We start from the raw sequence: 14,014 nt of genomic DNA on the forward strand, positions 1-14,014 counted from the left end.
CACCACCGAAATTTTTATCTATCACCAAAAAATAAATAACAAAAAATTTCAATAATTTCAACAAAAAAATTCAACCATTAATAAGAAAAACTCTATTTAACAATCAACTCATCAACAACTCTATTTAAAAAAAAAGATTAAAAAATCTGCAAGAAGAGTGGACAAAGAGAAAGAGTGCGAGATGCAACAATAACAAATTTGAAGAGGAAGCTAGAAAAAGATAGGCGATAGTGGCGGACTTGTAAAAAAAAAGAAAAAACAGCAAATTTGAAAACATGAAAAGCGGATTTGGAGGTAACAACGGCAGTGATTAAATGTTGAAGAACAAAGAAAAAGAGAAATGAGAGAAGGAAAGAGCCAGCGGTTGTTTGGCCGGCGGAAAATAAAGAAAAAGGTGAAGGTGGTGGTTTGAGTGGGAGGAAGAAAAAGAAAAAGAAAATCTCATGGAGAGAGAGAGAGAAAGCGCAGAGCAAAGCGTGAGAAATGGAAAAAGATGAAAGAATATTATAAATGATAATTATGAATTTATAAATTTAAAATGAAAGTATAATTAAAATATAAATATAAAAGAATTGTGTCTATATCTAAAAATTTGTGTTTTACCTTTTAATTACTGTAATACAGAAATTTTATGTATTTGTGTATTTTTTTAGGTGAAAAATCAGGTAAAGTCGACTTTACGCGAAGGAAAAAATGGAATGAATTGATTGCAAATTATTAAAAGATTTTATGATTTCCGCCTCCTCTAAAGAAGAACTTAATTGTCGGGAAAATGGTGACTCTACTATAAAGTTGATATCTGAGAGTCGTTAGATAAAATTTTAGTCATTTCAGTCAAATCATCTAACAGCTCTCAATATCAAATTCACGTGAAGTCGACTGCATCTGAGTTTTCACCATTTACTTATCCATCCGTATCTATTAAAAATGTGTATCTTAATAAATAAATAATAAATATATATTACTGTATCTATATCTATATCTATATCTCTTAAACCAAACAATATCTAAATCCTATATAATTTTGGCTTAAATGTTGAACGGTGTGCAAGGAACATAAAATCGACAACATTGCATCTTTGCATTGATAAGAAGGGATTTGAATCTTTTAAAGTTTAAATTTTATTTTAGAAAGTAAAATGTGATTTTTCACTATTGATTTCATAGGTGGGACTAAGAATAAATATGAAAGAGAAACTATTTAAGGGTAAAAAATCACACTTTACTCTCTAAAGTAAAATTCAAACTTTAGAATATCCAAATCCGATAAGAAGTGCCTTATCTTGCAACTCGTCTACATCGACAAATTGCCTCTTTCTCTCAAGAACTTTCTCATGAACTCTAATCTCCTTTTTCGTGGGATTTTTGGTTGTTCAAAATATTTCTAAGATTAATGATGAGTATGATCTCAATTGCGGTGGTGTTCATGCCGATATTAAAAAGCTTGCCATGGAAAAATGGCCTGGCTGGTGGAATTAGCCGGGTTGAAGAATATCTAGCTATAGATGTACTGATGTAGTTAGTTTGAGAGTCAATTTGAATAAACAACTTAACTAATAAGCTACTTTAAAAACAAAAAACTTAAAACAAAAGAATTTATATTCAAAGTAGTTTATAAATAAATTATTTTATATTTAAAATTTTATTATAGAAGTATTTATTTTAAAATTATTTTAATAAATAGAAATAATAAAATAATTTTTGAGAAAGAAAAAAGTAAATTTTTATTTTTTGAAAACCTTTAAATAATTTTTCAAAAAATTAAAAACATATTTAAAAAGTTGTACCAAAAAACATTAATATGATTTTTTTTAAGTTAAAAATTTAAAATATAACTTTTGAAGTTTTTCAAACCGACTCCGACTATAAAGAAGTTTAAGCTTGTGAGTTTGAGTAATTAGGAAATTAGGATTTTGAGCACTGATGACCAAGTTGAGTATGGATGCATTGATGCCTATGTTTCTTACAAGATTGGTCACAGGCTTCTCAGGGCTGGTTGATCATGATGATGCACGATTATGGTTTCTGGTGTTAATATATAGGTTATTACTTCTTGTTTATTTAATTCATGTGGTTTTTAATCTTTAGATATTGTTTTATATTTATTTATATTACTAGTAAAGTAGTGTACTCATTAATAATGGAGTGATGAAGAAACATGGTTGTTGATTTTGTTTGTTTTTAATCTTACCTAATTTTTGTTCTTAGTACAAGTCTTTGAATGTTTTATTATTAGGTCGGTCTTTTTTAATTTTTAACTTATAAAAAAATATAGTATTAATATCTGGTATAATTTTTAAAATTAAACTAAAAATTTTTAAAAAATTATTTTAATGCTTACGAAGGAGTTAAAAAAAATAACTTTTCTTAAATAAAAAATATTTTTTCATTCTTCTCTTAAAATAAATATTTTTAGAATTAAAAATCAAAATATAAAATAACTTATTTATAAATTACTTTTAATATAAGTATTTATTGTTTAAGCTATTTTTAAAAAAATAACTTAATTAAACTGTTCATCCAAACTAAACCTAATAGCGTTCACTAGATTTACCACTATAACCGTTAATCCATTATAAAATTGAAAATAACAATGCTAGGAACCAAAAGAGTATTAGCAAAAAATCAGCCAAATATGTTTGGGTGAATCCAAAATCCCTACGAGTTAATATATATGGATGTTTCTTCTGCTAAGTATTAGAATGTTTCTTTTTCATACTAAATGGATGTTCTTTTATATATTTTTCGAATCTTTTTGTATTGCAAATGTGAATGTCTTTATTTCTTTAAAAATTTCATATATTTTTTTGATTTTATAAATATTTAAATATTTTTGCTAAAATATAAGCTTGATATTTCTTTTGTTAAATATTAGGATGTTCTTTTTTCATATTAAATGAATTTTTTTATAATTCTGTAATTGTGTAGTTTGCAGTTTCTTTAATCTTCAAAACAGCACATAATATCCCAAAACGCAGAGAGCAACATCTGCAACAAATCCCTAATTACAAACATGTGTGTTGAATACAAAATAGGAACTCCATCATCCACCATCCTTCTCACGCGTATCCGCACCAATCCCATCTTCCTCCATCTTCTTCAAAACTCCGGCGACGGCAACCATGTCTCCAGCGTAGTAGTGTGCAATGGGGAAGTAGTTGTGTCCCGTCAGATCCAGATTCACGCCAAGCGTGGACATGAAATCCACCATGCGCCGCGCGTGGTCTATAGCTTCCTGGCGTGTTAGGATGTTCAGGACGGGGTAGAAGGTGGTTGTATTGGGGCGGCAGCCCCCGACGTTGGTACGTGCCATATATTCGATGGCGTGGAGCGCGTCATTGACGCGCTGGAGTTTGCGAGTGACGCCGCGGTTGAGGGTGGATAGGGTTTGAAGGAGGTGGTTGAGGAGGGAAGAGGAGAAAGCTTTGTCGGTAACGAAGTCGAAGGTGGACTTTATGTTGAAGCAGTTGTCTTGGATGCGCTTGTTGAAGGCGTCGTGGAGAGCATGGAAGTCGCCAGTGCTTCCAGCAGCATTGGTGAAAGAGAGAGGTCTGTGTGTGTGATTGTTGGAGGTAGGTAGGTTAATGTGAAAGAGAAGAGAAAGATTTTTATAGGTTTTAATTAGGTTTACTTAATCAATTTTAAATTTTTAAAATTTTTAAATTTTTAAATTTAAAATTAATAATTAATATAAATTAACGTAGTTTTGTTTAGTTTTTGGCTGATAACCTCTTAGTTCCATATATTTTCCCAATCGAAAAATAGCCGTGGCTCAACCAACCACCCTTAAATAGCCGCCGTTATCTACCACCTCTTTTGTAGTGTTAGTAAAATAGTAAAAATAAATATATTTTACAAGGCTCAAATAGTTACTTTAAAAGAATAATAATTAAAATGAAATCACATTTATTCTACTCTATCTCTTTGCATTGGTTTGGCAAAGAAACTCGGAACACTAAGAGTCCAACCCAAAAAAAATACATGATCCCTTAAATGAACATACATGCACTCTATCTCGGTCATAAAAACAAGAAGAGAAGGTAGAGTTAAGGTTACATTACATTATTTCTTTAGTCTATAAATACATCCCAAGTTACCAAATTATTTTCATCCTTATCCACCACCAATCTCCCTAGATATCTTCTTATTGTCTCTTGTTTTTCATTTTCATAACAAAATGTTTGGATCATCATCATCATACTCATCAATCCCTAAACAAGGAATTAGTGGTGCCTCAACCGTTTCATTCAACAATGTTACTTCCAAATACACTATCAACTTTGATGGAAAAGCAATTGAAACCACAGTCACCGACATATCCACCATTGTAGATCGGTGGGTTAAAGAAATCATCATTTTGTATGCAGGAAAATCATTCGTCGTAGTCGGCTTAGATGTTAAATGGAGGCCAAAATTTTCTCGCTACAAGAACAACAAAGCCGCAACATTGCAACTTTGCGTTGATGATAAGTGCCTTATCTTGCAACTCTTCCACATTTTGAAGTTGCCACGTTCACTCAAGAACTTCCTCATGAACCCTACTTTCACTTTTGTGGGTGATGAGGTTGCTGATGATATTTCTAAGATTAAAAATGAGTATGGTCTTAATTGTGGTTCTCATGCTGACATTAGAAAGCTTTTAATAAGTAAGAAATGGCCACTTTGCTATGGGATGTCATGGCTAGGGCTGAAGAAACTTGCTTCGGGTTTGTATGGTTTGAACATGTTGAGGCCTTTGCATATTTATGAAAGCGATTGGAGATCTAGGTTTTTGAGCATTGAACAAGTTGAGTATGCTTGCATTGATGCCTACGCTTATTACAAAATTGGCCACAAGCTTCTCAAGAATGGTCGATCATGATGCATGTCTATAATTTGTGGTGGGTGAAAACTCTCTTGTCAAGGATCTCAGATCATCAAACAGTTTTCGACTATCAACTTTATATGACTGCATCATTTAATCATTCTTTGCCTATTTAGCGTTATTGGGTTACTAATTAGTTTTGGTTTAGTTATGTTTATAGTTATTAATCATTACAAGTAGTACTTATTAGTGGAGCGATCGATGAAGAAAAATAGTTGATGATTTTGTTTCTGTTTTTAACCTTAATTAGCTCGATTTGGTTCTTATAGTACAAGTCTTTGATGTTTTGTTTCTAGGTTGGTCTTGCTCCTTCTAAGTTAATGGTTTAATATTTTAATGTTTTGAGAGTGATTATGATACTAGTTGTAATTAACTATTTGGAGTAATATTATGTTTGATTTTTTTTTGTTATTAGATATATGTTTCACTTTGCATATCATCATTTCCTCCCCTATCTTTCACTTGTGGGATTCATATGCTGATCAGCAGAGAAAAATATATAGAAGGATTAAATTAAATTAAAAAATTTAATCTATCATTGAATATGTAAATACTATCTTATCATACCAAAAAAAAAATCTAAAAATACTTAAAACTGATTTACACAACCATGAAGATGACGTCATCCAATGAAAGACAAGGTCAAATATTGTTACACCTTTTTGACCTAAACCATCCACCAACTTTGATTGCCATACTTCATTCAACGTCCAATTCCAATCAACTTGAGCTATAAAATATACAAATTTTAATTATTAGAAGATGATAATGATATCAACACATGAACAATATAGAATTTCCAACAATTTTCTAATTTTTTAATGCATGGAAAAAAAATAAATTAATGAATAAAAATTCCAATACCAAATTGCAAAGGGAAGCAAAAATATTACAATGTTATTGCGCGGTTCTCCCCAATAAAATCCTTGGAGCACAACAGGAATGAGGTTGCAAGTGGCAATTATGTAAATCATTAGTGCATTCTTACCCATCCATTCTAGAAACCTAATCTTGTATCTATATCCACAAACATCAACCTACAACAGAGTTAAAAAAAATTATTTATTTTATACTTTAAGAACACATGTTAAGTTTATAAATTAATTTTTTTTTTATTAAAAATAAAAAAATTTCACTAATAATAACTAAAAAATTTAAAAGAGATGTTAACTAAATCTTTAAAATAACGGGTCAAATATAATTTGTATTCCCAAAATAAAAGCTTTTAACACATTTTTGGTTAGATCAAACTCAACATAAGTAATAATAAGAGCAAATTATGTATGTGTATATACTTAAGCTTTCGTTAATTACGTTTACTTAATTTTCAATTGCCCCTAAGTATGTAATCGATTATATTATATAAGGATTTTTTAATAAAATATTTATAGTTAAAATTATAATTAAGTTTGTATATTATACACATATCCATCAATTAGGTTTCGATCTTATAAGTACTATTGGATGATAAATTTTGTATTTTTCAAAACTTTTTGATAAATTAATATAGAAAATTGACCACGTGTTCTCCAATCCGAAATAATGATATATAAAGATAATATACAAAAATAATTAGACATGTATGATGTATGTTCATTATTAATATTTGAATTTTGAAACAAGGAATCAATGTCAAACCATATAATATATTCCGGCTAAGAGGATACCAGCAGCTCCAGCAGTGACAATTTTAAAGTGTCTATATATTTAAATTAAATATATTCACAATAAAAATGGACTTCCTAACTTTTTATCCTTTTTTAAGATAAATTTTTTATTTGAATAAATTATTATATTAGTTCCAATGTTTAGACCAAATTTTATTTTAGTTATTAACTTTTCGAACGTTTTATTTTTATCTCAAAAATTTTTAAACAAGTTATTTACTATTGTTTTACTATTAAATTTGACACAAATAATTAATAGAATTAGTGATGTGAACATTAACAATATTATTAGTTAAGTCATATTGTTTTATTTCTGTATGTTAGAAAAAATAATAAAAGAATTTTTGTAACACTTTTTCTTTTCATTTTTTTAATAATCAATCATCAGTGCTTCAAAATTAAAGAAAAATTTTTTATATTAGTGATTATTAGTATGCTAATTTTACTTATATATTAAAATCGTATATTATTGATTTTTCGATATGTTAATTATTTGTGTCAAATTTAACGGTATGACAACATTGAATATATTTAAAATATTTTAAAATTGAAATAAAACATTTAAAATATTAAAAAATAAATTAAAATTTGACTCAAATATTGATATCAAAGTAGTACTTTATATCTTTCTTATTTTTATGCCACCTCACATTAAAAAAAATCGTAAATAAACCTAAATACAACTAAAACAAGTAAAGAATAATATGCTTACCAATCATGTCCAATATTAGCCCCAAAACTACAAGAAAACAAGTTAGTGACATCCACTGAAAAATTCTCACTCTATGGTCCTACATTCAGCATTGTGGAGATAAAACGAAGATTAATTAGAAGCTTTAACAATACATATGAATTAAAGATAAAGATATAATAATATGTGTACATGAAAAAAATGAGTGTCACCTTAAAATGAATTATAATATGCCCATAATGGAGGCCAACAAAGCAGGTTACAACAGCCATCAGAGAACTATAATTTCATACACACTAGTCAATAGTTATGTTAATAATTGTTTAAAAAATTCGAAAATATTTTTAATAGTAACTAATGATGCAAGATGCTTGTTTAATTATACTTTATTGACACTTAGTTTTTATTGTTAAAATTACCGAACAATAACTGCTAAAGTATTGTCAATAAATTTTTATCTTTATTATTCAAATAAAAAATGTTATGTATACACTAAATTAACTATTAAAATCAATCACCATATATTTGTGTATTTGTATTACACAACATTCGGCAAATAGTGGTGAATATTTAGTGTTGGTTTTGTAAACCGCCGCTGATGTAGGACTTGCAGCAGTTTTGGGAGTGATTAGCTAAATGATTTTTTCTTTAAAAATGAATAATGATTTTTTAAAATAAATAAACCGTAGAAAATGTTTATTTCAATTGTAGCGTATTATAATGTTGAAATTGTAAATAAAATCAATTATATGGTTTACTACTAACCTCAAAAATCCTTCAGGATCAAAAGGAGCTTGACACCAAGAAGGAGCATTAGGAGGCAATGGTCCATAATTAGGAGAATTAATACTACATTCCTATAGAAAGATAGAAATAATTAACTAAGATAATTATTTATCAAAGAATAAGAATAACAAAAAGTAAACAACTAAAAAAGGTTATTTTATCAAAGAAAGAATATCCATACATGCTTCCTTGCATATATTGGTTTCTTGTACAAATGTTGTATACCTAAAATCTTTCGATCAATCATTCCAACAGCATTACAAGCTGGTCCTGTGTCACCCCTTACACCACATTTGACCTAGTAATAATTAAAAATAATGTTTTTATAATATTTTTTTATTTATAATATTTAGATAAATAATAACTTTTTTTAAGTTGTATCTAATAATGATACATGTAATCTTTAGGAAAAATATAATATTAATTATATCAATTAAAATGTCTTTTTTTTTATGAAAGTAATTTAGTGTACACATAATTTAGTTATATCAATTAATAATGTCTTTTTGTTTCTAATTTATATTATTTATTTTATGACTGATATTAAAAAAATAAAAGAAACAACGTTTTCCCCTAAAACCTTGAACTCTCTAAATTTATAATGAGAAAAACAAAAAAAAAATTTGTAGGATTGCACTTACTAAATATGTCTTTGGAGGTACATTTGGAATTTGAAACTCCCAATCAGGAACATACAACCCATAAAGTAAGCAAAGATAAAATATACTAAGAAAGAACATCACAGCCCTGAAAAAAAAAAAATAATAAATGAGATATGCATTATTTTTATACATAAAATTTCAGTATTATAATTTCTGTGCCCGTTGAAAAAGCAATGAAGTGGAAGTTTTTTTTCCTTATATTAAATTATTTTATATATGTAAAATAAGTATTTATTTTATAATTTAAATTTAAATTATCATTATTTCTGATACATTTTCTTATTAACCTTAACCATTAGAAACTATGTAACTTCATCAAATTTGAATTAATTAAGGAAACTAATAGTAAAGGGATAAAAAATGAAGGCTTACCCCTGGTATCTATACTTCCTTAATAAGGACAAAACTGAATTAACAGAATCATTACACTTCAACCAAATTTCACATAATGCCGCAACCAAATATGCTATAGCAATTCTCTGACATCAAATGAAGAAAATTAAGAGTAATGATTAATTTTTTATATTTTTGTAAAATAATATATACAACAGAAAATAATGGTAACATTTTAATTTGTGGGAATTATAACAAATGATATATAAATTGATCCACCACTACATATAAAAATATAAAATAAAAAAAAATCGTTTTAAAAGGAGTACTATAAAAAATATATATATAAAGAGTAACAAGGATACCTGCCTGTAGTATTCCCATCCATCTTATTTGTTTTATATCCACTCCATATGTTAAATCATTGAGACCATGGATAAAACCTCCTGTGTATATATATAATATATTTGGTTTATTAATATATAAGCACATTGTTTTATGTCTTAAATAAATATTTATACCGAAGATTGTTGATTAAAATAACATATGAAATTAAATAAAATTGAATTACAGGATTCTTATACTTTTACAAAATTTTTATATTAGATAAAATTTTTCAATCAAATTCATCCTAACTACTTGTTAAAAAATGCAATTTCGTTTTGAAATATTAATTTTTTTTATTTATTGTAGAATGACTTATGAAATATTTTAAAAATAAATATTCTAGGATTATTGTTTTTTTTTTTTGAAAATTAATAATAACTAGCAAGTATCTAATTATAATTTTTTATTTAGTATATAGATCTAATTATAAGCTTTAAATATGCAAGCACCAATTAAAATTTTGGTAAAATTATCTACTAACATATTAAGTAAATTAAACTAATAATTGAAAATTTGGCATACACAATAAAAGGCTCAGTTAAGCACCTTGAAGAAAAACACCTATTGATAGAAGCTTAAGAGCTCGTAGAATTGCCTTTCTAGTTGCAATAATTCCAGAAGATAATCTCTGTTTGAAAATAAAGCTTGTTAAGCAAAATTGATCCAACGTTAGTTTATACAAAGTATGTTTATAAATATAATATACAAATAATTTAATTAGTTTGTGAAATTAAATTAAATATATAGATATATACCTTGTATGTGAGTGCAAGTGAGACGCCAACAATAAAAAGGAAAAATGGCATGACAAAATCTGCTAATGTTAAACCATTCCATGGCGAATGATTAATCCCTGGAAAGAGTCTACCAGCATGATCCACAAATATCATAAGCTGCATCCTCATAAAGCAATTGCATTATTAGGATAATAAGATTATATATATTTAAAAAAAACTTATTATAATTTCATTTGATGTAAAAAACACTCATTTCATACACTATTTGCATAAAAGTAGCATATTTTTTTCACACCTTAATTTTTTTATATAGCCCAATATACAATATAGTTTTTTTTTATATATATTACGGTATTTTCTAACTCTAAAAATTATTTAAATAATATTACTAATTAATAAATTGTTACATATATAAATTAAAATTAGAATTTTTGATACTCATTTAGGTGAAAATTCAGGTGTAGTCGACTTCACGTGAAGTTAATACTTGAGAGCCGTTAGATGATTTGACTTATTTAACTAAATTTTCATCTAACGACTCTCAGATATCAACTTCACGTTGAAGTCGACTTCACCTGAGTTTTCACCACTCATTTAAACTTACAAGTTAGTTGAACATTAATTAAATATAAGTGTAATTAATAATTGGCAAATCATTTGAAACATCATCCTCTCCAAAATAAAAGTGTTCATATAGCAAATTAATAAACAAATAAGGCCAAAAAAAAGCATAAAGGACATAAAACACAATCTGAATGTTGAACATTTATCAATTTAAAAAAAAAACAAAATTGTATAAAAATAAATAAATAGAGGAAGAATGATACTTACAGTGACGGTAAGACCTCGAAAAATATCTAGTGAAACAAGACGATCATTTTTATTATTATTATTATCTTTTGCATTGGAAAATATAATGCCACGTCTTGATTCTGAGACTTGCAAATTAGCCATCTCTACATCACCATTTTCTTTGGCATCTTTCTTTGTTCTATTAATTGGATTGAGATGCATCCTTTCTTCATTCTCATCACATTCATCATAATTTCTGACACGCTCATAGCCAGAATTCTCCATCATGGTTTTCAATTTTTTATGGTAATTATTTCTCCAATTACCAAAAAATCATATCCAATTTCACAAAACTCCTTTTTTATCCTTTTTTTCCTTTGAAAATAAGAAGGAAAAAAAAAAGAAATAAAAGTAAAAACTTGAAAGTGGGGTTTTATTTGTGTATTCTTCTACCTCCCCTTCCTTGAATTTCTTTCATTGTAAGATGAAATTTTTTTTTGGGAAGAATACAAATTCAATGCTAATTAGCATTCTTTGTTATTAGTCTTTCTTTTTTCTTAGCTTTCTTCTTGCTCTTACTTTAATTATCCCTTGGTTATTAGCATTCTTTGGAAGTCTTTCTTCTTTCTTTCTTGCTTACTTTAATTATCATCATTTTCTTCTCCATATTTCTAGGTAGTAAGATGGGGTTTAGAAAATTTTGATTTTTATTTAAAATCCGATTTGCATGGTGATGATATATAGGACTATATACAATGCCTTTCTCCATGTGAAATAATTATGAAAATTACACCTGGATTATTCACAAAGGCTTTGTACATTAAAAATTAACTATTAAATAAAGTACCCTATATTTTTAATCAACTATATATGTGGCATATACATTAAAATTAATTAGTAAAATTAATCGCTAATATAAAATATAAGTTAGAATAATCAAGGTTGCGAGAATCGGACCGATCAATAAACTGGTAAAGTCATTGATTCAATAATTTATTGGTTCGATCAAGATTCAATCGAAATTTAATCGTTTTAATTAAATATTAAATAAAATTATTAAAAAATTAAAAATAATTTTAAATATATAAATTTAATAATTTCTAACTTAATAAAATTTAAAATTTCACAATTTTACATCATAAATTATTCATAATTTAATATTAAAAGTTCATAGCGAAAAACAACCATTTCCCCAAGACATGACCCAAATTACTTCCATTTACACAACAACATGCAACGATCACATCAATCAAAATCAAAATCAAAATCAAAGTTTTATTACTCAAGGAGAAGCATAGTTCACTTGAGCTGTAACTATTCATAACTAAATATGTATTAACAAACATGTTGAATAATGTGAAGTGCATGTAAAAGATCATCAGGAATAATAATAATAATAATAATAATAATAATAATAATAATAATAAGGAGGTGAACAGGATCAAGAAAGGGTTAGAGAGAACAAGGTCATTTACTATTAGAATTAAATCAATGATTAATGTTCTAATTTGCACCCAGGTCAAAGACAGTGCCTTGCCACCTCTTTTTCCACTCAAGAAAGGAAGATTAGAGAGGTAAAAAAATAAAAGAAAGATTTTAGAGTATTCATAAGTTTGTTTAGTTTGATCCTCCTTATTAGTCCTCAGAGTTCTTCTCAAATAAATTTCTTTATTTGTTTTTATGATCAAACTATGCTTTCATGCTTATTAGGCTAGTTGTTAATTTGGGTGGATCTGAGGGACGTAGAATGTAAATTCTGACTTTTGTATAATCATATAGAATGTGCATTCTCTTGTGATGTCACTAGAGGCCAGAAATATTTGATGTTCTGCATGTGGGTAGCTAATTAAGAAAGAAGTGGGGTCATCTCATATAATGAATGTAGAATTTCTCAAATAAGTGAGTCCCACATGGCTGCTTGATCCATCAGCCTCAAAGATCTTATCAATCGACACAATATTAATGAGTGAGTAGTGCAACAATTCAGTTTCAGGAAAAAAGTATAGTTGAATAAAATTTAGCTCAGACTTATAGCAACACTTAAGTTCCATCGAGAAGCGTGGATTCCTCAACAAACAATAACCTTAGGAAAAAAAATCATGAACAGAAAATCAGATTCCAATATAAATAATACCAAAATCATGAATCCAAAATAACCTCAGAAAATTATGAACAAATACCAAAATCATGAAGTAGTCCAATAAATCAGAAAATCATGAACATATACCAAAATCATGAAGTCCAACAAATCAAAAAATCATGAACAGAAAATCAGAAGGCGACGAGGAGGAATAAGAGAGAATTACTTACTGGCAGCGAGCAACGGCGTCGACAGAAGAGGCGAGGTCGGCGATGACAAAGACGCAGTGGTCAAACCCGTCGCTACTGTGGCTGCGGGACGCGATGGCGGTGGGCTGCTCGATTGGTGGTGGTGGCTGCAATGGTTCAGAGAAGAGAGGAGAGATGAGTGTGAATTGGTGATTAGGGTTTAGTCGTTCAGACTTCAGCACTTCAGCGTTTAACCTTTTTTCTTTTCCTTTTTTTTTAATTTTTATAGGCTAAACGACTACGTTTCAGATGGTGTATTTTCGAACCGAAAATCCTCTAAAAAACCAGATGATTCTACCAGTTTACCGATTAACCACTGATTCGACTGATTTTTTTATCGATTTTTTGTCAGACGGTTTATAGATTTATCCGGACCGGCTAAGTGATCGGTTCCCGATTAATTCGGTTGAACCGGCCGATCCGGTTCGATTTTCAAAATCATGGGAACTATATATATATATATATTAGAATTAGAAATAACAAATAAAGATGGTGATTAAAAACTGAATTTACATCAAGAACTAAATTTTTTTAATTTTCAAAAAAATATTTTTAATAGTTATTTATTTTATTTTTACCGATAATAAAATAAAAGTAATCGTTAATATATTTATAGATAATTAAACATTAGTTAAATTATGTTTTATAATTAAAAAGTTTTAGCAATAATTATACAATTATTGATAATAATTTTTTTAATAATTTTAAATAGTATATAATTATTATTATAACATATAATAATAATTTTATATTATTTAATAATTTTA

The 14,014-nt window shown here is 27.7% G+C and overlaps 2 protein-coding genes and 1 pseudogene across 2 annotated transcripts; 1 reads left to right on the plus strand and 2 right to left on the minus strand.

The window, feature by feature from the left end:
• Nucleotides 1–3,043: 3,043 nt before the first annotated feature.
• LOC110278550 (pentatricopeptide repeat-containing protein At3g56030, mitochondrial-like) lies at nt 3,044–4,023 on the minus strand. The gene is made up of 2 exons (XM_021136808.1): nt 4,004–4,023; nt 3,044–3,551 (listed from the first exon to the last, which is right to left on the minus strand). The coding sequence occupies exons 1-2, from the start codon at nt 4,021–4,023 to the stop codon at nt 3,044–3,046; spliced, it is 528 nt and encodes a 175-aa protein (XP_020992467.1).
• Nucleotides 4,024–4,177: 154 nt separating this feature from the next.
• On the plus strand, nt 4,178–4,861 carry LOC107478996 (3'-5' exonuclease-like). The gene has a single exon (XM_016099150.1). The coding sequence runs from the start codon at nt 4,178–4,180 to the stop codon at nt 4,859–4,861; it is 684 nt and encodes a 227-aa protein (XP_015954636.1).
• A 706-nt stretch (nt 4,862–5,567) lies between these two features.
• Nucleotides 5,568–11,207, minus strand: LOC107478997 (uncharacterized; annotated as a pseudogene).
• Nucleotides 11,208–14,014: the final 2,807 nt, after the last annotated feature.

The sequence above is a fragment of the Arachis duranensis genome, chromosome 3 (genome assembly GCF_000817695.3).
Source record: "Arachis duranensis cultivar V14167 chromosome 3, aradu.V14167.gnm2.J7QH, whole genome shotgun sequence".
NCBI lineage: Eukaryota > Viridiplantae > Streptophyta > Magnoliopsida > Fabales > Fabaceae > Arachis > Arachis duranensis.